Genomic DNA, 25,961 nt, shown 5'->3' on the forward strand with positions numbered 1-25,961 from the left:
TGAAAAGTCCAACAACTCTTCAGTAAAAAAATATAAAACCATTTATATGCCAAGTCTCCTTGATTCTACTCTATCTAGTTCTACTCTATCATAATTACTTTTTACTCACTCCTAGCTGAGCCTCCATATTGAAAGACCCCCTGACAACCTATTAAATATCAATCATAAATGTTTAAACATAAGATCGTGAAGAAATAAATATACAACACACACTTCTTATGTAACCAAAGGATAGCTCAAAAGTTACAATAATAGAGTTCATCCTAGCTGAGAATAAGGACTCTTCTCCAATGTGGAAACAATTAGTAACACCTAGCAATTCTCGCTAAATGTAAGTGAAAGTGTAAGTACCGCACACTGAATAAGCATGGAATTATAATTTGTTCAGGTCAATAAGCAATGCTTGTCTGTGGGAATTACAAGAAAATCCCATTTCTTCTCAATTACCTGTGACAACAGAAAGAAAAACGGTATAGATATTCAAAGATACTTAAATATGCACTTAGCCTTGAAAAATTAATATATCATACATGTCTCCAGAGCACCCCTCCTGAGTCAAATTCCCACTACAACCATCCAAAGCAGTGAAGTTCCCAACCTTGGCTGGCCATTCTGCATCTCCTGGAAGGATTTTTTAAAATATCAATGTCTATGACCTACCCCAGAGTTTCGGGGGTTATGGCCTGAGCATCAGTATTTTTTAAAAGTTCCCCAGGTTCCTCTAACACACAGCTGGATAGAAATACCTGACCTAGGAAAATAGTTGACGAATGGGTAGAATGTTAGCGGAAGCCAACTCGAGATGTACAACTAGTTGGGACAAATTATGAGAGGGTCCTTAGAATCCAGCAGCTTGCTCTTATGACTAGTCTGATGCTCTAACAAAGTGTTTTTAGAGTGTGAGGGAACCATGGAAGAAGCTGCTTTTGTTGCTGTGATCCTTCACTACAGACGGTAGTGTTTAGTGTATGCTGGATTATGCATTATTCACAACCATCCTACCATCTGAGCAATTATCCTTTGTAACTACTACCTTTTTAAAAGCCATCCTAAAACTCTCCAGGTCACAAAGGTGGAAATACTTTCTGTGTTGTATCTCACAATAACATGATAGACTTCACCTTAATCTTCTCTTAGAGGTAACAAAAAGATGCCCCACAGCAGCTGTTCAAGAGAAGAGCTTGTCATGCAAGTGTTTTCAAACAAACCACGTTACACCAAACGGATCTTCGCTGGTGTTGGTGTACTCTGTGTATACACAGTGGCAGCTGAATAAACTTAAGCTACAAAGACAGTTTTCAAAGTGGTTTTCTTCCAAGTGACTAGTTAAATTTATCTGGTGGTGGGGAGGAAGGTGATGTTGCTAAAGACAATCCTTTAAAATTTTATATCACTTAAAAATACACTCTATGTATCAATGTATAATACGTAAGAACCTATAGGAATATTTGATGAAATTTTTAATATAACACACACATGCACACACACACACACACACATATATATTCCCTATGTATCTAGTGAATAGTTTCTATCACCATCCCAGAAGAATTCATACTTATGTCTCATGAGTTAACCAAGGCGAAATTGCAAAAATATCATAGAAAACCTAAAACTGAATTTACTGTCTACCTGCCTAATATCTGTTCCTCCCTCTTTCTGTGATTTTGTTTAGAGAAACAACTAGCCAACTTAAAAACTACTGAGTTTCTAACCTCCTTTGTAGTCAGGAGTGGTTTTGCCCTGTGACATCACTTTTCTGATGGCTCCAAGAAGAGTCGTTGATTTCTCAGTTGGTCCAACTTTCCACCTGCAGTTTAGGATGGGGTGCTGACTTCCAATGCCCTTAACACACCTGACCGGAAACTGGAACTTCTGGTTCAAACCATTTTAGCTGGTGCTTATTCCCCATGTATCCATATAATAAACCAGTCACGATGAAACGTAACCTGAGCCCAACACACACAGGGCCATTCCCTTTTCTACTCTTTGAAAGTCCTAGTTGCCATGGAGATGTCATGCTTCCCCAACAGTCTTGGGCTTGAATCACTGAGTGAGTTGCGGCAGCTAAACCTCAGAGGGAGCTAATTAAAGCCATGGAGTTTTCAGACAGAGTTTCATTAATTAGAATATCACCAAAATATTTTGTAAATGCTATTAACAACTGAAATACCTTAGAAAGCAGCTTGATTAGTCACAATTACTGTACCTGCTGTCTCTCTCTGGGATTTCCTTAATGGCGATTCTGACTTGGTTGCTCAGATCTCGACCTGCATAAACTATCCCATAAGTGCCTTTTCCTAAAACGACTCTGTCACCATTTTCGTCGTATTCATAGTCATACTACAGAAGGACAAAGGGGGAGAGAAGATTGAAACATTAGCTACAGTCCACATTTTAAACATCAACTTTTTCCAAGAGCATTTTTCCTTATTTTATCAAATGGTTTTAACAAGGGAAACAATAAGATGAGGTTCTAATGAACAGTTTCAAGAACCAAAGAATAAATTTAACACAGAGCATCGTGTGTTCATGTTTTCCCACCTGTGACAAACGCCGGGCTGGGGTGGGGGTGCAGAGAGGGACTATGTATTAAAATCCATAAAAGTGCTTCTCCAAAAGCCCACTTGGATTCTTTACCCACTGAATCCTGTTTTTCATTGATTCTGAAGATGAGTATGATTAGCATCAATGTCTCTCAATAGCTATTACACTGAATTAACTGTTCTTTTGTTTTTCAGCTTTTGGTACCATCAAAGCATTTCACACTCTTCCAGGAGAAGAAAATCACTGAATGGCTTTGAGTAAGAAGAAACTTTGAGGTCTTACTAGCTGACAATAATAAGCAAGGATTATTTGTACTTTACCCCTGTTCCCAATTCCCCAAGACTAAAAAACATTTTAAAAATGAAAAATGGGGACTTCTCTGGAAGTTTGGTGGTTAGAACCCTATGCTTCCACTGCAGGGGCCACGGGTTCTATGTCTGGTCTGGGAACTAAGATCCCACATGCCTCGTGGCATGACTGAAAAAAAACAGAATAAATGTAAAATGTTTAAAATTTTTAAAAATTAAAAAAAAAATTTAAAAAGGAAAAACTTCAAAATGAAGGAAAAGCTTCATTTTTGATGCAAAAAAGGAAATATCTACAGCTCTAAACCCAAAGTGGCAAGCATGTCAGTCGAATACGGAAAACAGCATCAAATCAATGAAAGGGGGTATAGTGGCTTTTAGAACTTCCCAGGTGGCTCAGTGGAAAAGAATCTGCCTGCCACGCAGAAGACACGGGTTCGATCCCTGGGTCAGAAAGATCCCCTGGAGAAGGAAATGTCAGCCCACTCCAGTATTCTTGCCTGGAGAACCCCATGGACAGAGAAGCCCGGCAGGCTACAGTCCACAGGTCACAAAGGAGTGGGAAAGAACTTAGCTGCTAAACAACAGCAACATGTGACATGCGGTAGACATCGTCTAAGACCTGGAGGCGTCACCCACACGGCATCTTTTGTTGTGGACTTAAATTACAGGATTCACAGTCATCAAATGATCAAGCCATGTCTATGTAGAAACCCAATGTAAAACTACAGACCAGCAGGAGAAACCCTAAAAACAAGCTCCTTCTTTTGTCTGTGTTTTGCTAGAGTATAAAACTAGCAGCACATAGGTAGGTTCAACTCACAGAGGGTTTGGGTTAGCCATTTAATAAAAAACAAACTGATTTCTAACATTCGTATATCAGCAAATTTAATACTAACACACAAAATAATCCAAAAGAGGATGATGATCATGGATTTTGACACTCAGCTAACATTGCCTGAAAATATATAGAGCTGATAAAATTACAAAGAAAAGTATACAATATAAACCATAATAGGTTCTAAATAAAACTCTTTAGAAACCAATATATCTAGCAGACAAATTCAAAGTAGAGACCCTAATGGCACAAATACAAGTTTGGTATGGTAAATACAGAGATAGCCCTGTACCCAGCTACAAATTCCTTTCACGCATATATGAAAAATATAAAATAATTAGTCACATATTAGGCCACAAAGAAAATTTCAACAAATTTCAAAGAACAGCTATGATAAAAGACCATGATCTTTGACCACAAGATACTAAAAATAAGACAGCCAAAAACTATATTTGAAAACTGAGTATTGCAATTTAAAATTATCAAGGGATTAAAAAATAAATGATCATGGGAATTACAAAGTAGTTGAAAAAGAATGACAAGGAAAGCATTGCACATCAAAAACTACAAATTTAGAACTATGTAGATAAAAATTTTCATAGTATTAAAGAATTACATTAGAAAACAGAAAATTTTTAAATGATCAAGTTAAATGGTCAGGAAAATACAAAAAGAAGAACATATTACTATCCAAAGAGAATAGAAGAGTTTCTGGTTTGGGCAATATGGTAGGCTACGTACATGAAAATATTCCCACCAAAAAAGCCTAGACAAAATTAAATAGACATACTTTAAATGTCTAGTGTGTGTGCTCAGTCATGCCCAACTCTTTGCTCCCCCATGGACTGTAGCCCACCAGGCTCCTCTGTCAATGGGATTTTTCCAGGCAAGAATACTGAAGTGGGTTACCATTTCCTACTCCATTAAATGCCTACCTGGGCTTATAAAAAAGTAAAGAAGGCTTCTAGGAACTAGAAATTAAAAGGAAAAGGGAGGAATCAGGTGGAGAGGGAGGTGGGAGGGGGGATCGGGATGGGGAATACTTGTAAATCCATGGCTGATTCATGTCAATGTATGACAAAAACCACTACAATATTGTAAAGTAATTAGCCTCCAACTAATAAAAATAAATGAAAAAAAAAAAAAAGGAAAGGAAAAGGGACACTAAAGGGATAATCACAAGAACTGATGACCGCGCAAGCCCAAGTTCTGGGGATGAAGTCTTTTAATTTATAAATCTAGGGCAGAGGCTGGCAAACAGCTTCTGCCAAGGGACAGATATTGATTATTTTCAGCTTTGTGAGCCACACGATCTCTATGGCAGCAACTCAACCCTGCCATTGTCAGTAGCTCAGTCAACACAGAAGCAAATGGGCATGGTTGTGTTCCAATAAGACTTTATTTACCAATAGAAGTGGTGGGCTGGTTTTGGTGTCTGGGCTACAGTTCATCAATTCCTTATCTGAGACTTTGGCCTTGGTGCTCACTGGGGATAGGAAATGAAGCCTTGTGCCTATGGAAGGTGAAGAGACGGAACACACAAAACCAGGGTCCTTGAAGGACTATAATTTGGTGAAAGGGTGGATTAGAAAAAAGTCAGCCCACTGCACTGAGAAACAAGAAAACTCTGTCTTAGATTAAGCTCTGAGTGGACAAAGTCTCTTCTGAATACTTTCGACCACTGGCTGACACTCATGCTGTCTGGAGCTCAAATGGACACTTGTCATTAAAACCCATAATCTGTATCGAGCCTGGAAAATTCCTGGTGTGACAACAGAAACGAAGCAAAACATTTAAAAGGAAGACCTCCTTAACACAGGCTATAAAGGATCCACCAGTGAAATTAAGCTCATAATCCAAAATTTTAAAATATATAACAAAATAATTCATCATCAGTGAGAATCGGTTGATTGACAAATATCACTCTAAAATAAGTACATTTAACATAAAGACATAATATGAAATCCAAAATATGAGGAAAGGATGAAAAGTGAAAGTGAAAGTGACTCAGTCATGTCCAACTCTTTGGGATCCCATGGACTGTATAGTCCATGGAATTCTCCAGGCCAGAACACTGGAGTGGGTAGCCTTTCCCTTCTCCAGGGAATCTTCCCAACCCAGGGATCAAACCCAGGTCTCCCGCATTGCAGGCAGATTCTTTATCAGCTGAGCCACAAGGGAAGCCCTAGAATACTGGAGTGGGTAGCCTATCCTGACTCCAGGGAATCTTCCTGACCCAGGAATCGAATCAGGGTCTCCTGCACTGCAGGCGGATTCTTTACCAACTGAGCTATCAGGGAAGCCCTTGAGAAAAGGATAAAGACACTCTAAAAAGGGCCAGACAGACTTGAGACAGACTCAAACCTAACCTCCAGAAATTGAACCTTAAATAGGAAAAGATAAAAATAAAATTCCCACTCAGATATGATATAGGGAAACTACAAAATATCAAAGGCAAAGAGAGGATGATAAAAGGAAGCAGAGAATTTTTTTTTAAAAAAAGAACTAATAACCAACAAAGGCAGGTAATCTGGTTACTCTGCAAATTCTCTGGGGTACACATTCTCAACTTGAGAGACTACTATCACAAAGGATGAGGAAGATGGGGGGCAGATTGTTACCAGCTTTATTTGCTTCCAAGAGGTTTCCAAGCCTTGAGAGAGACAATCAGGTTGTATTCTTTTGAGAACGTTATTCCCACTACCATGGCAGGACTCGGTAAACACGGATCTCCCTATCACGGACCCTTCTCTGCCAGAGGAAAGAGGCCAAGCTCTGGAAAAGCGATGTCTACTTTCCCAGTGGCAATACTTTACTCAATGTACATTAGAGAATACTCCTATTCTAGCAATCTGACATATGGCTGAAGATTGTCCTTAGACCAGAGGAGAAAAACAGTTACGTTTACAGAATGGGAGAACGGGAAACAGGGATTGTTTAGCAAATTCCCCAGACTGGAAGATACTTCAGCAAAGAGGCAGTACACACAGTCCAAAATTTCCACTCGAAGGAGCTCAAGTCTCTATACCCAACTCCTGGTCCAGACTTTCACAAAGCTATACCACGCATGCTGGAAATCTACCAGCCCGGACCCAGGTTGGCAGGAGGCAGGACAGGGACCACCATCAAAGTCCTGTAACTCATCTTTGCCAGCGTGGTCTATCAAAGGGAGGGAAACCTACACAGTGAACCCAGTACTACCACTGCATCACATTATTGTAATGCACTGGTGGGTGTAGTTGCCAAGTCGTGTCAGGCTCTTGCAACCCCATGGACTGTAAGGCTATAGTCCATGCCAGGCTTCTCTGATCATGGATTCTCCAGGCCAGAATACTGGAGTGAATTGCCATTTCCTTCTCCAGGGGATCTTCCTGACCCAGGAATTGAACTTGGGTCTCCTGCATTGAAGGCAGATTTTGAACTGACTGAGCTATGAGGGAAGCCCCTTTTATAATGCACTATATAGTTTTAATTATTATAATTAAAAGAAAAAATATCAGCCTTCAATAACCTACCACATTTGATGGTCATAATAAGCTTGTGTCATAGCAGGAAAGGTCTATGATTAGCTCCAGTTTACAAATGATCAAAAATATCTTCCACTCAAAATATGTCAAAATGGTGGTTGAAACCTAGCTCACCAGATCCTACCAGTGCCGAGGACAATCTTTTCTACAGTTATCAACATTCAAAAAACTAAGATCATGGCATCCAGTCCTACCACTTCATGGCAAATAGATGGGGGAAAATGGAAACAGTGGCAGATATAATTTTCTTGGGGTCCAAAATCACTGCGGACAGTGACAGCAGCCACAAAATTAAAAGACGCTTGCCCCTTGGAAGAAAAGCTATGACAAACCTAGACAATGTATTAAAAAGCAGAGACATTGCTTTCCCAGCAAAGATCCATATAGTCAAAGCTATGGCTTTTTCAGTAGTCATGTATGGAAGTGAGAGTGGACCATAAAGGCTGAACAACGAAGAACTGATGCTTTTGCATTGTGGTGCTGGAAAAGACTCTTGAGAGTCCCTTAGACAGCAAGGAGATTAAACCAGTCAATCCTAAAGGAAATCAATCCTGAATATTCATCGGAAAGACTGATGCTGAAGCTCCAATACTTTGGTCACCTGATGCAGAGAGCCAACTCATTGGAAAGACCCTGATGCTGAGAAAGATTGAAGGCAAGAGGAGAAGGGGGTGATGGAGGATGAGATGGTTAGATGGCATCATCAACTCAATGGGCATGACTTTGAGTAAACTCGGGGAGATGGTGAAGGACATGGAAGCCTGGTGTGCTGCAGTCTCTAGGTCACAAAGAATCAGACACAGCTGAGGGACTGGATAACAATAACATCAGATTCTAGATTTTCTATTCTTCATACTACCAATGCTGCAGGAAAATCTTTTTTACAGTATAAGAACTTATAAGATACATCTCCGTTCTGTTTCCAAATGCCAGTATTATAAAGATGTTCCAGCATATTCTTGGTATCCACTGAATACCCATATATATTCAAGCAGATATAGGGCAGACATCTGTTGGCCATCTTAGACTCCATGCTTCCCTTTCTCCCCAGGTCACAATGACTGCCAAATGCCACCAGGCTGATCCTCACCGCTCTTGCCTCCGATCAGGCCCTCCTTGCTTCTGTGTGTGTGCGTGCTCAATCGTTTCAGTTGTGTCCATCTCTTTGCGACACTACAGACTGTAGCCCACCTGGATCCTCTGCCCATGGAATTCTCCAGGCAAGAATACTGGAGTGGGTTGCCATGCCCTCCTCCAGGGGATCTTCATGACCCAGGGATTGAACCTGCATGTCTTACATCTCCTGCATTGGCAGGCAGGTTCTTTACCACTAGCACCACCTAGGAAGCCCCCTTGCTTCTATTATTCTACAAATCTTCAACGGGCCTTCCTGCTACCTCCTACCCTGTTTCTGTGTTCCAACTCACCCTCCAAAAAGCTAGCAGTGAACTTCCCAAAGTCTAAGGTTCCAAAGTGAACTTTCCACATTCATACCACTGCTTCTGCTTTATGTGTTCCTCAACACTTTCAGGATCAAATTCAAACTCCTTAGCCTGGAGTCAATACCCTTCAGAATCTCTTTGCTGCCACTGTGTCCAGCTGCTATCTCATCAACGTCCTCCAAAAACTCCCAGTGAAGTTCCCCAGATCTTTGTGCCTTGACACATAGGTGTTTTCTACCTAAGGAGTTCTGCCTCATCCTTCAAAATAAGGATGCTTTCTTGAACTGGCCACCTAATCCTCAAAGCTGGGTTAGATTCTGGTCTGATAGGCTTCCAAGGCCTTTTGCCCTCATTCGCGCAGGCATTTTTCACTCTTCTCTTAGCCCATCTGCATTCCAGTCTCTACTATGAGATCTCTGAGAACCAGAACTTCATCGTGAATTGGTCTGTCCCTAGTCTTAGCCATATCTGGATTGTAGTAGAGGTTCAGTGAATATTTGCTTAATCAATCGGGCTGTAGAAAATTCAATGGGAATCTTTTCTTAGTTTGTTTTTCCACTGTGGAGCCCTAACCACTGAACCATCAGAGAATTCCCTTGATAACAGCCAGGTACCAAAACAAAACATTTGCCATCAGTATCCGTTTATTTTTCATTGAAAGGAGTTTTGCCACAGGAATACTTACTTAGCATAGTGAAGAATATACAAGCCTTGGTGAAACTGCTCAAAGTTTGGTGTCCCTCAGGAATGCAAAGCATCAAAAGACTGTTCTTTTTTTTTTAAAGAATATTAACTACAGAAGTTGCCTCCTGCTAGACGAAGTGGTCATAGTGACACTCAAAAGGCTTTCAAAAAAACTGAAAACCATTCCAATGCATGATTGCTGCTTGGTTGCTTTTTTCTTCTTTAATTAATTAATTAATTTTGGTTGTGCTAGGTTCGTAGTTGTGGCTCATGGGATCTTTGCAGCAGCGTGCGGGCTTCTGAGTTGTGCATGGGAACTCTTATTTGCAGCATGCCAGCTCTAGTTCTCCAAACAGGGATTGAACTAGGGCTTCCTGCACTGTCAGCGTGGAGTCCTACCAACTGGATCACCACAGAAGTCCCTTTCTTCTTCTTTCTCTTTCTAATCCCTTCTTCTTTCTCTTACAATAGAGAGATATAATTTAAAAAGGCAGGCTTGAGAAAACTTCCCAGACCTTTAAGGACACAGAATTATCTCTGTGATGACCAGAAGAAGTAGAAAGACGTCTTGACCAAAGCCAAGGGTCTGTTAAATAACGAAAATGGAGAAAAAAAGGCAGGGGCTGAGGGAATCGAGTGTTTTTAAAAATAAGAATAAAATTACACTGCTTATATAGTTTGCATTCTATTTCTATGGCAATGGGTTAACAAACCAGGTGTTGCTAAGGGAGACAACTGCATTTTGAAGCAACGAAGGGAATGTTTCGAGAGTCAGCCTCTCTTGTTGCCCGCCCAGAACTGTCTCAACTGGCGCGCGTAGGAAGACAATCTTGACAAGGCCAAACACCAAAGTGGTGACTCACTTGGTCCTTGCACTGTCAAGGGGCTCACAGTAAAACAGCCACCTTCTAAAAAGCCATGCACTGTGGGAGAAGGTGAGGGTGGGATGTTTCGAAAGAATAGCATGTATACTATCTATGGTGAAACAGATCACCTGCCCAGGTGGGATGCCTGAGACAAGTGCTCGGACCTGGTGCACTGGGAAGACCCAGAGGAATCGGGTGGAGAGGGAGGTGGGAGCGGGGATCGGGATGGGGAATACGTGTAACTCCATGGCTGATTCATATCAATGTATGACAAAACCCACTTAAATAAATAAAAAGCCATGCGCTGTCCTGGTATCAATGACCTCAGCTGAGTAGTCACCTCAAGGACTCAAGTCGTAGCTTTGCTGCTTTTCCGGTTATAAAGCCTTAGTAAGATGTAAATGCTAAAAGCATTAATAACTAATAATAGCATTAAGAGAAGAGTCAAAATGCAGTAGGTGCAAATATCTAATTCTATAGCTCTCTCTTTTCTCAGATCTCTACTCCCATCTTCCCTCCTCAAGGCTTCCTTGTGTAAAAATCACACACCTGTTTCACTATAACTTCCTAAATCCTTCCCCGCTTAATTTTTCTCCTTTATGTTGATCATTACTCAAACATAGCATGCATTTTACTTACTTCCTGTCAGTCTCCCACTAGAGTGTAAGCTCAGTGAAGGCAGGGATTTCCTCTATTTTGCTGTCTGCTAGATCCCCAGCACCTAGAAGAGTGTCTTCCTCACAGCAGGTATCCAATCCATATTTGGTGAATGAATTGATGGGATCCACTGGGACCCCCTAATGTGGTATAAAGATTATTTTAAGATGAAAACAACTCAAGAAAGAGCTGCAGATAAAACCTAATCTAAACATATTTTGCTGACTGAAGCAAAGCCTCTTGAAAATATAGATGCCACCATCTCCTCTCCAGGAGGTTTGGGACCTTTTACACCTGGATGAGAAGTTACTAAACAAAACCTTTTTCAAAACTTTCCATACTTTCCATTTGTTTCTCGTTAGTTTCCCACCATGTTGCTTCCCCTTGAAGTCTTTCTAAAAACTTCTCTTTGAAAAATTTTTTTACTGTGCTTTTTTTTTTTTCCTTGATGTGGACCATTTTTTAAAGTTTTTATTGAACATGTTACAATGTTACTTCTGTTTTGTGTTTTGGATTTTTAGACATGAGGCATGTGGGATCTTAGTTCCCTGACCAGGAATTGAACCCACATCCTTTGCATTAGAAGGTGAAGTCTCAACCACTGGACTGCCAGGGAAGTCCCAAAGACTTTTCCTATTAAGATAAATAAACTTTTAAATCTGGCTATGCAGGAATCACTTCTTTTCAGGGTCTCTAAACCTCTTGTCTTTTCTCCTGTTAATCTTTCTTTTGTCAGTTAATTTGCAGGCCTCCAATTACTGAACATGAGTTGATAGAGGAAAAAAGTTTCTTTTTCTTGCAACGGAACAAATGAATGAGTAACAAACATATTCTTATCATACAACACCATAGTGACAGCTATTCTGTGGGTGATCAGCTTCAGATCTGGTGGTTGTGGTTTAGTCACTAAGTCTTGTCCAACTCTTTTGTAACCCCATGGACTGTAGCCTGCCAGCCTCCTCTGTCCATGGGATTTCCCAGGCAAGAATACTGGAGTGGGTAGCCATTTCCTTTTCCAGGGCATCTTCCCAACCCAGGGGTTGAACCCGCCTTTCCTGCATTGGCAGGCAGGTTCTTTACCGCTGAGCCAGATCTGTACAAAAATAGAAACATGAGGCTAAAGAAAAACAAACCAGTGTGCTACTGGATGACTCTGAATTGATTTAAATGAATTCTAAACCATAATTCACTGTTAATGTTTGTGAGGCAAATCATCAAAAAAAGAAATGGTAAGGCGGCATCATCCAGCAGATGTTTGAGTGAAAGGAAAACATTTCATTTATCTTACTTGTTCCTAATCCATCACACAGGGGGCAACTTCCTCTCTATGCAGCCTGGAAACTACATAGAAACAGGTTCACAGGGCCAGCTGCTATGATTACTTCAGGCTTGTGTCAATTGTTCGCCCATTTTGAGAAAACAGTGAGGTATAAATGCATAAAAGAAAAAGGGGCAGGACGGGAAAAGGGAGGGGAAATATATGTGTGTTTGGAAGAGGCATGAGGAGGAAGGCAGCATACTCTGTACTGAACACCAAAGGAACTCAGTAATTTACGGTTTCTTCCAAAAAACTTAAAGAGAGGGAGAGATGAAGCAAATGGGCGGAGAGTGGCTTGATTGTGGTATTCAGCTTGATTATGATATTCATTCTTTCATTGACTTCACACTGATTAAAGTCATCAAGCTCATTTCCCAGCATTTACTCTGCCCTCCTCCAATCTATATCCCTTTCCTCCCAGTTTGAGATATTGTTTAAACAACTCTGGTTTTGTCACTCCTCAGCTTCAAACCCTTCTAAGCCTTCTGAATGAACTGCTTGGAGGCCTGATCCCTGCAAGACGATGGGGTGAAAAGGGAAAGAGAGCCACAGTCCCGCCTCGGGATGTAAAGAGTCCAGGGCAGGCTACTGAATTACAGGGAAAGGAGAAGAGTCAGGGCAGAGGACGGGGCAAAAACGCTGTAAGGGCAGAGAAAAGTGAAAAGTGGTGGTGCAAATGGTTCAAAGCAAAAAGCACCCTTGAGTTGGACCTCAAAAACTTAAGAGTAGAGTCTCACCAAGTAGGACAAAGCAGAACAAGCGTGTGGGGCTGGGCATCCGCATGCCAAGTCCAGAGGCTGGACCAGCGTGGCTGATGGAATAATGGAAAGGACAAGTCCAGAGGCTGGACCAGCGTGGCTGATGGAATAATGCAGAGGAGTCTGGCCCTGCAGGACCACAGGCTGGAAAGGAAGGGTAGGTTACAGCCAGAGAGATGAGAACATTGTATGGTGCGGAAATCTTCTTCTAGAAAGAAGAGCATCAAAGATTTTTATTTTTGTTTTGTAAAATGCCCTTTGCAGTGGCATGGATGGACCTAGAGATGGTCATACTGAGTGAACTAAGTCAGAGAGAGAAAGACAAATATCATAGGCTTATGCGAAATCTAAAGACGTGGTGCAAATGAGCCTGTTTACAAAACAGAAGTTGAGTCACAGATGTAGAAAAACTTGCGCGGAACTGACATATATACACCACTATATGCAGAATAGACAACGAACAAGAACCTACTGAATAGCACAGAGAATTCTATTCATTCCTCTGTAACGACCCATATGGGAACAGAATCTAAAAAAGAGTGGATACATGTCCATGTATAACTGACTTTGCTGGGTGGCAGAAACTAACATAACATTGTAAATCAACTATACTCTTATTAAAAAAAAAAAACTTAAAGAAATAAAAAAGCTTTTTAATTAGGGAAGTCACAGGATTAAATCTGCCTGAGAGATCTCTCCAGTGACGGCAGGGCCAGTGTTATTGATGGCAGGAGAGACAACAGGCCATATGAGAGAGGATGAGGACCTGAGATAGAGGAGTGATTGAATGGAAGGAAGGGGCTGGGAGAAACACTGGCCATAGACTGGAACAGAAATTCTCTGAGGTATCTGGCTTGGGTAACTGTGTAGATGCCCTTGTTCTAAGTATAGACATGAAAGCCTGGGAGAACAAAAACAGGGACCACAGATGATAAGTGTTCAAACCCTTACAGTTGACTATAATCAATTGTTCAATGAGTTCAGTGTAAATTTATTAATATAATAAATTCTTTAAGCTATGGGTTCATAACTCTTCCATTTCAAAAGATAGCCCTGAATAAAAAACATGGCCTTGAATCAAAAGAAGTTGTTTCTCTCTCTGTTTAAAAACAGAGAAGTCCTCCGAAAGTGGTATTGAACTATATTTAAGAAACCTTGTACAGTTTGTACTAATTTTCAAATTTTTTTTGAAGAAGCTAGGAGCTAGGAAAGGACATGTAAGATCTTCCTGTTCAACTCTCATTTAAGGAATGATATCATCCTAGTCCAGCAGGAGTAAGAATTATGTCCAAAGTTATAAAACTGGTTATTGGCAAAGCCAGAGCCAAAACCCAAGGCCCCTGACCCCAGCACAGCGATCTCACTGGAGTCAGGTATGATCAATTGGAAGAAGGGTCTGACCATGACCCAAACAAGGCTGAATCCCTCCCACAATTGTATCGCTCAAAGAAACAGCATTCGAAATCAGAAAGAAAAGCAAATCTTAACTTGGACTTCAGGTACGTTTTTCAAACACCAGGAAGGCTAAGGTTTAGTTCAAATTTGTGGTTTATGGAACCACATTAATAGCTAATGTCTGCCAAATGCTGACACTATCCCATGAAAAGTTAAAAAACATTTAAAAGGCACATCTGATCTTTCTAACATTTTAATTTTCTTTTGGGCCAATTTGAATTCTATCTCAAATGGAGGTGAAGATCAGAAAATAATTATTCTGCATACAAAATTTTAAACACCAAAGTAATCCTTCTCGCTTATACTGTAAAGAATAGGAAGAGGAGGAATTATTTTCAGCATGTCATTCACAGCCCAAAGTTTGAGTTCAGTTTGCAGTAATGAAATTAAGGAACAAATTTTAATCAAATATTTGGAATACTAAAAATCTGATGTTAAGGCACTAGTGGTAAAGAACCCACCTGCCAATGCAGGAGACATAATCCTGGGTCCGGAAGATCCCCTGGATGAGGGCATAGCAACCCACTCCAGTATTCTTGCCAAGAGTTGGACACAAGTTAAGCGACTTGGCAGATGCACATACAATGTTAGTCATGAATACTGAAAATATCTAAGAAATGTGATCAAGGGTATAATGGAGTTATCATAAGTTGTACAAAAATGTAAGTTAAAGTTATTTAACAACTCATACTGTATAGGTGCTCTGGCTATGAAGGGACTGGGAGAGCCAAGATGGACATCATCTTCACAGCCCAGAACATCACTGTATCCATTCATTCACATCATGCTACCAGAACACCCAAGACTACAACATCATCAACGTCACTAGTTGTAGCAATAATAGCAAACTAAGCCAAAATACTTAAAACAAGTATGCTTGAATTCACTGTATAGACTGTACAATCCACTGGGAATACTGCAGAAGCCATTCTAAGTCAGAGATTTTAAATTATTCTGATAGAACACAAATGACATATAAGAAGTATAAGAGTGTTTTTCTAACATTAAAAGAATAGTGTCCCTGCACTTTCTTGAGAAGGCCTCCCAGGTGGCTCAGTGGTAAAGAATCCATCCATCTGCCAATGTAGGAAACTTGGGTTCGATCCCTGAATCGGGAAGATCCCCTGGAGGAGGAAATGGCAACCCACTCCAGTATTCTTGTTGGGAAAATCCATGGACAGAGGAGCCTGGCGGGCTACAGTCTATGGGGTTGCAAAGAGTTGGACATTACTGAGCAACTGAGCATGCACACACTTTCTTGAGAAGAGTGGGTTATGAGCACTTTGATAAATCAGAGAGCTCTATGGTATGAGTTGTTTTTTGTGAGGTCAGCAGACCTACTAAAACATCTGGACATTCCTAGAAAGAAAAACTGAATGTTTCCCTCCTTATCTGGCTGGTGAGTGTTCTCAGCACTTGCAAGAGAACTGTCTGATCAGGAAGGGTATCTCACAGACCCACCCCATTGATTACCACTGCATACAGATCGAGAGATCCTGACCTTGAGTCTTCTTGAGAGCTATCCGAAAAGCAATCTACCTATCCCTCTAAAAGTATAGGAGACCTAGTCTTAGAAAAATTAGCCAGTGTAATTCACCACAGATTCTAAGGGAATTCAAGCCGTGTTATGCTGTGCCTATAGTTAAAGGAGTTTCTAGAGCAGAATCTCTGAACTGATGATTCAATCAGTTTATGAAGACCAAGCTTGCCCAACCTGGCTATCATAGTCTGGCTATGCTATGTATGTTTATCATAAGATGGATTGTTTTTCAAAGAAGGATAATAAAGAATAGATATCGCTGGTTTTTTTTTTAAGTCAGCAATTCATGATATTGTAAAATAACTTCTGGGGTTTTCCAATCTATCCACTGCATAATTTATTATTAATGGAACTGTTTCATTTTCATTGTTAACTTTTACCCTGGCAGTTGCTATGTATCAAGTAATGCTAAATTTAACCCAAATAAAAATAGAGATAATGAAGTACAGTCAAAAGAGCACTGATGTCGAAGTCAAGATATCTAGTTTCTAACATAATCACTTAAATAAGAAAATATAATATTGCAAAATATTAAGCATAACAAAATACTGTCTATTACTTCTATAGACAGCAAGCTAGTACATTGGCAAGATTATTTAGTTCCAAAGTAGCTCTATCACCTTTTTATAACTTAAATGAAAAAGACTTAGGCTTATTCAGGAATAATAAAGCTATACTACTGCCGGGGTTTCCTAGGTGGTGCTAGTGGTAAAGAATCTGCCTGCCAATGGGAGACAAGGATGCGGGTTCGATCTCTGGGTTGGGAAGATTCCCTGGACGAGGATATGGCAACCCACTCCAGTATTCTTATCTGGAGAATCCCATGGACAGAGGAGCCAGGTGGGCTACATTCCATATGAGGTCGCAAAGGGTCAGACATGACTGAAACAGTTTAGCATACACACACATGCATATAACTGCTAAAGAATTACAGAATTTAATTATAGACATAATTAGCAATTGGTTATTATGTTTAAATTTCCTTCGATTGTTACCCTACCACTATGCTTACATAAAAGCATACATAAAACGTGCACTTCTAGCATACAAGATGACATTATTAAGGTGATCTAAAACATAAGCATACCAGTCAGACTGGTGCTGTAGTTCAATTTCACATTAACATTAGCAATGTAAATTTCAATATTGTTTGAATTTAGAATTCTCTCCCAAGTCATAAAATGGGAAGGGCTTGGAGAAAACAGAGGCCCATGCCATGCCTGGGGAAGTGTCACCTTTCAGACACTGAAGATGCCCCAGTGTGAGAGTCAGCACTCTTGAACCTCCCCAGGACTGGTCCTCACTGCGGTAGAACACTCTTCTACATACAGTAGACAGACAGGATGGAGAAGATGGACACAGTTGAAAAACAGGGGTCTGCAGTGTACTATATCCAGGAGGCACCAGAAACAGGCGATGGAGAGGAATAGCATCGGGGTGAGTGCTATCACCTGCTCTCTTTATTCTGTTTATCTTCCATTGTTTCAGGTTCTCCACAGAAGCATACGAATGAGGGCTGCAAATGGCTCTATCATTCAGAATTTTCACGGAATTTTGCTGGTCTGAATTGCAGGATATCTCAGAGGAGAAGAAAAACGTGCAAGGGCTCTGGGACTCTTGCATTGAGGGTTATCAACACCCTCAGAGATAAAAGCACAGTTACTCTCCGTAAGTAAGACAAAAACATGGTAGTCCTAAGAGTTCTCTCATATTTGCTTTTCAGCCCTTGTGTGTGTGTGTGTGGATCACAATAAACTGTGGAAAATTCTGAAAGAGATGGGAATACCAGACCACCTGACCCACCTCTTGAGAAACCTGTATGCAGGTCAGGAAGTAACAGTTAGAACAGGACATGGAACAACAGACTGGTTCCAAATAGGAAAAGGAGTACGTTAAGGCTGTATATTGTCACCCTGCTTATTTAACTTATATACAGAGTACATCATGGGAAATGCTGAGCTGGAAGAAGCACAAACTGGAATCAAGATTGCCGGGAGAAATATCAATAACCTCAGATATGCAGATGACACCACCCTTATGGCAGAGAGTGAAGAGGAACTAAAAAGCCTCTTGATGAAAGTGAAGGAGGAGAGTGAAAAAGTTGGCTTAAAGCTCAACATTCAGAAAACTAAGATCATGGCATCTGGTCCCATCACTTCATGGGAAATAGATGGGGAGACAGTGGAAACAGTGCCAGACTTTATTTTTGGGGGCTCGAAAATCACTGCAGATGGTGATTGCAGCCATGAAATTAAAAGACACTTACTCCTTGGAAGGAAAGTTATGACCAACCTGAATAGCATATTTAAAAGCAGAGACATTACTTTGCCAACAAAGGTCCGTTTGGTCAAGGCTATGGTTTTTCCAGTGGTCATGTATGGATGTGAGAGTTGGACGGTGAAGAAAGCTGAGCACCGAAGAACTGATGCTTTTGAACTGCGGTGTTGGAGAAGACTCTTGAGAGTCCCTTGGACTGCAGGGAGATCCAACCAGTCCATCCTAAAGGAGATCAGTCCTGGGTGTTCTTTGGAAGGACTGATGTTGAAGCTGAAACTCCAATACTTTGGCCACCTCATGCGAAGAGCTGACTCACTAGAAAAGACCCTGATGCTGGGAGGGATTGGGGGCAGGAGGAGAAGGGGAGGACAGAGGATGACATGGTTGGATGGCATCACTGACTCGATGGACATGGGTTTGGGTGGACTCCGGGAGTTGGTGATGGACAGGGAGGCCTGGCGTGCTGTGGTTCATGAGGTTGCAAAGAGTCGGACACGACTGAGTGACTGAACTGAACTGAACTGAACCAAAGGGATTCTCAAAGCTGTTTTTAACATTAAGGAACAGCTTATAGACTCTAGACTCTCTATTCCTCACCACTACTCACATAACATGCCTGCTCTCTCTCTCTCTTTCTCTCTCTCTCTCACACACACGTAGACACCTTTCCTTCAGTAAAACTTTAAATAGTTCACTTAAAAAAAATTAGCCACAAGAGAAATTTTGTAAAAATTACCTCCAGGGAGTCACCTTCACAATCTCCTTCTTCCGCGTTTTTCCCCTTCTCTTCAGTAATGGTGTTCACCATTTCAAAAAACCTACAAAGAAAATAGATATGTAGTCACTCATAATAACTAACATATTAAATATATGCAAGCACATTTTAAAGTGACTTTAGAGCAAAAACTGGGACCTATAGGAGTCAGGCAATAAAGGATGAGCTTCAGTGCGAAAAATAAGGTTTTCCAAAAAGAAAACACAGGTTGGTATAATTTGACAGAAATTTCAGACAATGTCTAACACTTCAGATAATAGTAACATGATATGTTACACAATCAGAATGGTAAGGCTAGACAAGGACAGAGAAATGTAAAGAATGTGGACTTGTATATAAGACCAAGATTGGGAGTATTTACACGATTTGGGACAAACTCAAGAATGAGACTCTTTCTTTAACTGTAAGTGGGGAATGCATGAAGATGACTTGTAAAGTGCTCAAGGCAGTGCACTCCTCATTAAATATTAACTATTATTTGCTGCTATTATTATTTTAAATGGGACATAACAGAAACGTCCACCTTCTGAAGTAGTGTCTCTAACTCCTGAGCTGACTCTCTGACAGTGTTGGCCACTATATTTGATCTCAGTTCCTGAAACTTCTGCCTGAGCACCTCAGTATCCTTGTGGGGTCCCCTATACATAGTCTGCAAAATACTGATGTGAACCAGGAATGGCTAACTTTTACGTTTGTGAAAGAAGCCACCTCTCTTTTGGTGATAAACATTTTCTTCAGTAACTGTTCTTGTTTTGTTTTCTGGAGATCATTGCAGAGCTTAAGAAAAAAAAAATTATGGCAAGAAATGGATTTTCCCTCTGCGCACTAGCTGAGTCTACCCCTCCAGAGGGGATGCTAATGGTTTCTCGTCCAGACATGCAGTAAGGGAGGCACTCTGAACAGGGGCTGATGATCTCACGGGGAGATCATGCTGTCAGCCCAAGGAAAGAACAGGCTACTGTGTGGCAAGAAAAGCTTCTTACCACAACTCAGAACTTTTCTGTTATCTCTATGAAAGCATAGAAAACAAATATACTGGCCTCTGCCCCAGGTCCTGGGCACAGAGATCCTAAAATCCTTGTAATTTTCTGAGTGATAAGAATACGAGAAGCACCTTGTATTCTAATATTTGTCTTAGACCTCATCCCTGATACAGGGCTCCTAAAACCTTCGTAAGTTCCTAACTGATAGAGAACCAGGAGCGTCTTGTGTTCTAATGAGGCGATTCTAGGCGGGCTTCTGGATGACTCCTGGATGGGAACTGATCATCATAAATACCAAAACATGATTAAAAGCCTGGAATTTTCAATCTTACCTCCCATCCTTCAGAGATGGGAGAGAGGCTGGAAGTGGAGTTATTACCTGTTCATGCCTACTTGAGGAATGGGGCTTCCCAGGCGGTTCAGTGGTAAAGAATCTGCTTGTCAATGCAGGAGACAAGGGTTTGACCCTAGGTGGGGAAGATCCCTGGGAGGAAATGGCAACCCACTCCAGTACTCTTGTCTGGAAAATCCCATGGACAGAGGAGCCTGGCAGGCTACAGTCCATGGGTTGCAAAGAGTTGGACACAACTGAGCAACTGACCACACGTACACATGAGGAAGTGTCCACAAAATACCAATAGTAAGGGATTCAGAGAGCTTCCAGGTCGGTGCAAACATTCACACAGGGAGGGAGACCCACCCCAACTCCACAGGGACAGAAGCTCCTGCACTCAGGACCCTCCCAGACCTTCACTTCATCTGGCTGTTCATCTGTATTAGGTCCTTTAATGATCTGGTAAACATTAAGTGCTTTCCTGAGTTCTGTGAGCCTCTCTAGCAAATTAATCAAACCCAAGAAGGGTGTCACCAGGACCTCTGAGCTATAACTGGTTTGTCTAAAACACAGGTGATAACCTGGGCTTGCAACTGGCACTGGAAGTCTTACGGGACTGAGCCCTTAGCCTGTGGGATCACTCTGCCTCCAGGTAGACGGAGTTCAATGGCAGGTGTCACACAGAATTGTTGTGGGGGGAAATCTACACACATCTGGGGACAAGAAATATCAGAAATGAGGTGTTTTGTGACCAATAAAGGAGACACACAGAAAAGAAACACAGTAAGGAAGAACTGGGGTTTTCCCTATATAGGAAGGAAAACAATTTTTTTCTTATACAGTGCTTTTTTTTTTCTTTAATCCATTCATCCAACAAATACTCATCGAGTGGAATAAAACACTGTTCTGGCCTTTGGAAACATGACAGTGAGCAAAATAGGTAATGCCCATTTTGTTTTGTTTTTTAATACATGCGCTGAAGGACAAAGGACTCAGTGCCCAAGAGAACAGCACCCAGGGACCTTATTTAATTAATTAATTTTACATTTTGGCTGTGCAGCATGTGGGATCTTAGTTCCCTGACCAGGGGTCGAACTCACACCCCCTACAGTGGAAGTGCAGAGTCTTAACCACTGGACCACCAGGGAAGTCCCCGACAATGTCCATTTTGGAGTTGGGAGCCTCTCTCTGGAGTTTGCTTGTGACGCTAAGTTCTTCACTCTTCCTTTCTTTATGACTTCCTCCAAGAAATACATACATTTCTTGGAGGTTAATGACATGGAAAAAAAAAGATCCCAAACCTGATCAGAATGACAGTATGCTCTGATGAAGATGACAGATCTTGATGAGTTAAAGACACAAGTAAATTTAACCAAAAGGAAGAGGAACATGAAAGACCTAAACAAATTCTAAAGATCTGGGGTAAAGATTTCCATCAGCTACTCACACAAAATTTTCTAACATGAACATTCTAAGTAGAAAATAATACTTCTGGTGGGATGGGAGCACAGGTAATTTTTAGATGCTTGGATTCTGGAGTTGCACGTGCCTCATTCAAATCCCAAATTTTATGCTTTTTGGCTATACATGATTATAGGCTAGTTAAACTCTCCAGTTCAGTTCAGTTGCTCAGTCGTATTTGACTCTTTGTAACCCCATGGACTGCAGCATGCCAGGCTTCCCTGTCCATCACCAACTCCTGGAGCTTGCTCAAACTCATGTCCATCAGGTCGGTGATGCCATCCAACCATCTCATTCTCTGTCGTCCCCTTTGCCTCCTGCCTTCAATCTTTCCCAGTATCAGGGTCTTTTCTAATGAGTCAGGTGGCCAAATTATTGGAGCTTCATCTTCAGCGTCAGTCCTTCCAATGAATATTCAGGACTGGTTTCCTTTAGGATTGACTGGTTTGGTCTCCTTGCAGTCTAAGAGACTCTCAAGAGTCTTCTCTAACAACACAGTTCAAAAGCATAAACTCTCCAAGACTCTACTTTTTTCTTTAACTCTTTTCAACAAAACTATTAATATTACCTACCTAATAAAGTTTATTTGAAGATTAAAATAGATATAGGCCTATAAGATTTATATAGTACTCCATAAATCTTAGCTATAATTATCATTGAAATAAATGAATAGCATTGAGAATTCAAGTGTAAGTAGAAAAGTCAACCATACATGTGCTAGGAATTTTTTCTTATTTCCAAGTCTTTTTTACTACACGTTTTACAATAGTAAAGATAAAACTTTAGCTAAGAATCATAAACTAAGCATACATATTTTTGGTACCAAGATAAAAAGATTGAGTGTATACTGTAGCTAGTATATCAATCATTTATAATGGGGTCAAATCGTGATTATTTGAATAAGAAAAACTCCCAACAAAATTTTCAGTCCAAGCTGGCTTTTCCTGCACTTTGGTGTCCCCACTGTAACTCACTTCTACTTGTTTAGTTGCTAAGTCACATTCAGCTCTTTGCGACGCCATGGACTGTAGCCAGTCAGGCTCCTCTGTCCATGGGATTTCCCTGGCAAGGATACTGGAGTGGGTTGCCATTTCCTTCTCCAGGGCATGTTCCTGACCCAGGGATCAAACCCACATCTCATGCCTGCCAGGTGGATCCTGCACTGCTGACCCACCTTGGAAGACCCACTCACTTCTACAGGTCCCCACAATTAGGGACTGGGAAGAACTCAATTATTAGCCCAAGAGAAATATACCCAAGGAGGTTAACACAAACATACAAAGCAGTTCATGGATTTATGGATTATCTTTTATTGGTATAAATCAGATCACTGGTTTTTAACTCAATTTGGTCCTCCACCTAAAAATCCAATATAATTAGTCCCGGGTGCAGCTCAAGCACTTTCTAGCGCCCACCCGTTGACTCTAACATGAACCAGAGTTAGGAGTCACTGTTGTAGATAATGGTGAGAATTTCATTCAAAAATGAAAATTTTGGTAATCATAGAATACATGAGCTCTTTAAAAATGAGACCTAAGACTTGGCAATTAACTGGTAAATTTGGTTCAAGTTTTGTCTGTGGAAAAGTAAGTTGTGACTAAGAAAAAGGTTGATTTATTAAAGAGAGGTCCCAAATTTCTCAGTTAAACAAGCCACATAATTATAAAATACCAACCCAAATGAAATATTTATATAAGCACATGGCCATGAATTCTCTACAGGAGCTACATGTTCATTCACTAATTAAAAATAATGATCAGGTAAGAACAGTCTTTTTCACGCATCAACAATGACTAATACGTACTTTTTACAGTGAAGTTCTGTACAGAAATAGATTTGGAAATCATCAGAATTGTGAAGCACATACAGAAAACAGCACCGTTCTTCAAATTTAGAAATACTGAAACAAACAAAAGAGAATTATTCACAGTAATCTCAATACCTTCCATGAATTGTGATGAAAAAGGAATGCTTTTCTATTCAGTCCCAAGTATGATATCAATGCTGTTTATACCAAAATGTTATAAATAGCATTTCAAAAGTGACATTCCCTGTACCACAGTGCTAAAATTATTTAATATTCTGAGAATTGTCTTCCTACTTGTATCTACAGATAAGCCTGCTCAGGGTGCTTCAGGCACATAACCTATGTGTCCTACAACTTAGTGAGGGGACCAGGTCTTGCCTGTTGTAGCGCTAAATCGTGCACTGGGAAGAAAAACACACATATCAACTGGCTCACAGACCCTGATGATTCTGGTTCTATAAGATCTGTTGAACAATAAAATTCTTCCAAAGCTAGGAAGGCAATGTGTGGAGGCAGTAAAAGCAGCTCATTACCGTAGACAGCATAGAGGAGTGAAGAAATATGAAATAGCACTTGGTTTGGACTCAGCAAGTTGTTTAGTTTACAGCAATTGAAACAATTTTGAGTTTACAGTCAGGCCATGCTCCTTTATGCCCAGGGTTGGCAAATATTTTCTGTAATGAGCCAGAGAGTAAATATATCAAGGTTTGCAGGCCAAACTACTCAGTTTTGCTGTCGGAGCAGCCTTAGGCAATACACAATGAATGGATATGGCTGAGTTCCAATAAAACTTTATTTACAAAAACAGGCAGCAGGTCATATCTGGTCTGTGGGCTATTGTTCTCCAATCCCTATTTTATGCCTTTGCATCTGCTGTTCCTTCCATTTGGAATGCACATCATTTTTCACTTCTTGCAGCAATTCTATTCATCATTTAAGGCCCAGCTTAGACCTTACTCCATCTTACTTCGCTGCTTCTACCTGAAACAGAAAGATTTCCTCTTGTCTCTCTGGTCTTTGAACATACTTCTGCTAATTTCACACTGTAGTTAGTTATTAAATGTCTATTGGCCTGCTGGGTTGTGAGTGCTTCAAGGGAAGAGTTCAGGTCTTAGTCATTTTTGTATCCTTAGCAGAACAGGACTCAACATTTGACAAATAGCTGGCATTCAATAAATGCCAAATGAGCTGATGCAAGATAAGCTGCTGACAGCTGGATTTTTTTCTATAGTTTGTCTTCTATTTATAGAGGAGGAGGCCAAGAAAAGTTAGATCTCTTTGAAGCCACGCACTGGAACTCAAGTTTCTCAACACACAAGTCGGCAGGAGCCACAAATAATCATTCCAAGTTGATACCGTCAGTCACAACAAAGGCTGTGGAGTGATGCCATACCTCGTTAGAGAAAATTAACTCATTGGAAAATAAATATGACAAAGAGAAATTTATATTTACCATACTTTCCTAGATGGATGGCTTAAAAAAGGCAGCAATAAACAGTGTCTTGCTAATGACTGGTCTTAAAAATTAAATATTAGGAGAGTAATGCTTTATCTGAGAAGGCATGGACTGGAAAAATATATAATGAGTCAGTCTGGCCTGTCTCTGTTCACATCATTCACAAGGTAACAGGTGGTTTTGCCAGGCAAACTCCAATTAGCAGTGACTCAGACAACTCCACCAGTTCATGCTCCAACAAAACCAATTACCATTATGCCAAAAGCAACAAAGTATTGCATAACTGGTCTGCAGGAATCTGGCTTTTCTCATTTTTATTTATATGGGACAAACAGAAGTAAATGCAACTAATTTGGTTTGAAATGGGCAAGAGTTGGTTTCTCATAAACTTCTGTAAACACTTAACCACGGGCTCTTGACTCTGAAAAAGTCTCATTTCTAAATGCCAGGCACGGGCATTATGATGGCAATGTCCAAACTGAAGGAAGCCACAGTAACCTCAAGAACATGTGATGAACAAAGATCTCAGGAAAAGTCATTTAAAAATGAATTCCTATAATCTCACCACAGTAGTATTAGCTAGAGGACCCAATCCAGTAGATGGTACATGTGTTTTCAATACATCTAAAGAGAGAGTAGTTCCTGGTATATCAAAAAACCCCAGAAAAATCATCCTCTAACATAAACCATCAGCTCCCCCAGCTGGAGGGGACCTCCAACAGCTCGCTTCTATCCTTACCTTGACTCTGGTCCACAATCACACTTATCTCTGTCACCGTATTTTAAGTAGGTGACAAGTTACAGAGTCCATGAAGCTTTTGTTGCAAATCTTTTTGTAACGAAGATAGTGAGTCTGAAGAAGGCTGAGCATTACCATCAACAGGAGGGTGCTTGAAGTTCTTTGCGTTTTTAAATCATGACTATAAGTCCT

The 25,961-nt window shown here is 40.6% G+C and overlaps 1 protein-coding gene across 1 annotated transcript in view; it reads right to left on the bottom strand.

The window, feature by feature from the left end:
* Window positions 1-25,961, bottom strand: part of MAP3K5 (mitogen-activated protein kinase kinase kinase 5) — a 212,502-nt gene that overhangs the window by 50,579 nt on the left and 135,962 nt on the right. The window contains exons 13-15 of the mRNA XM_061130296.1: window positions 23,572-23,667; window positions 18,951-19,032; window positions 2,210-2,343 (exon numbers count right to left, since the gene is read on the bottom strand). Of these exons, the coding sequence (XP_060986279.1) occupies window positions 2,210-2,343; window positions 18,951-19,032; window positions 23,572-23,667 (312 nt within the window). The remainder of the gene's footprint in view (window positions 1-2,209; window positions 2,344-18,950; window positions 19,033-23,571; window positions 23,668-25,961) is intronic.

The sequence above is a fragment of the Dama dama genome, chromosome 26 (assembly GCF_033118175.1).
Source record: "Dama dama isolate Ldn47 chromosome 26, ASM3311817v1, whole genome shotgun sequence".
NCBI classification, from domain to species: domain Eukaryota; kingdom Metazoa; phylum Chordata; class Mammalia; order Artiodactyla; family Cervidae; genus Dama; species Dama dama.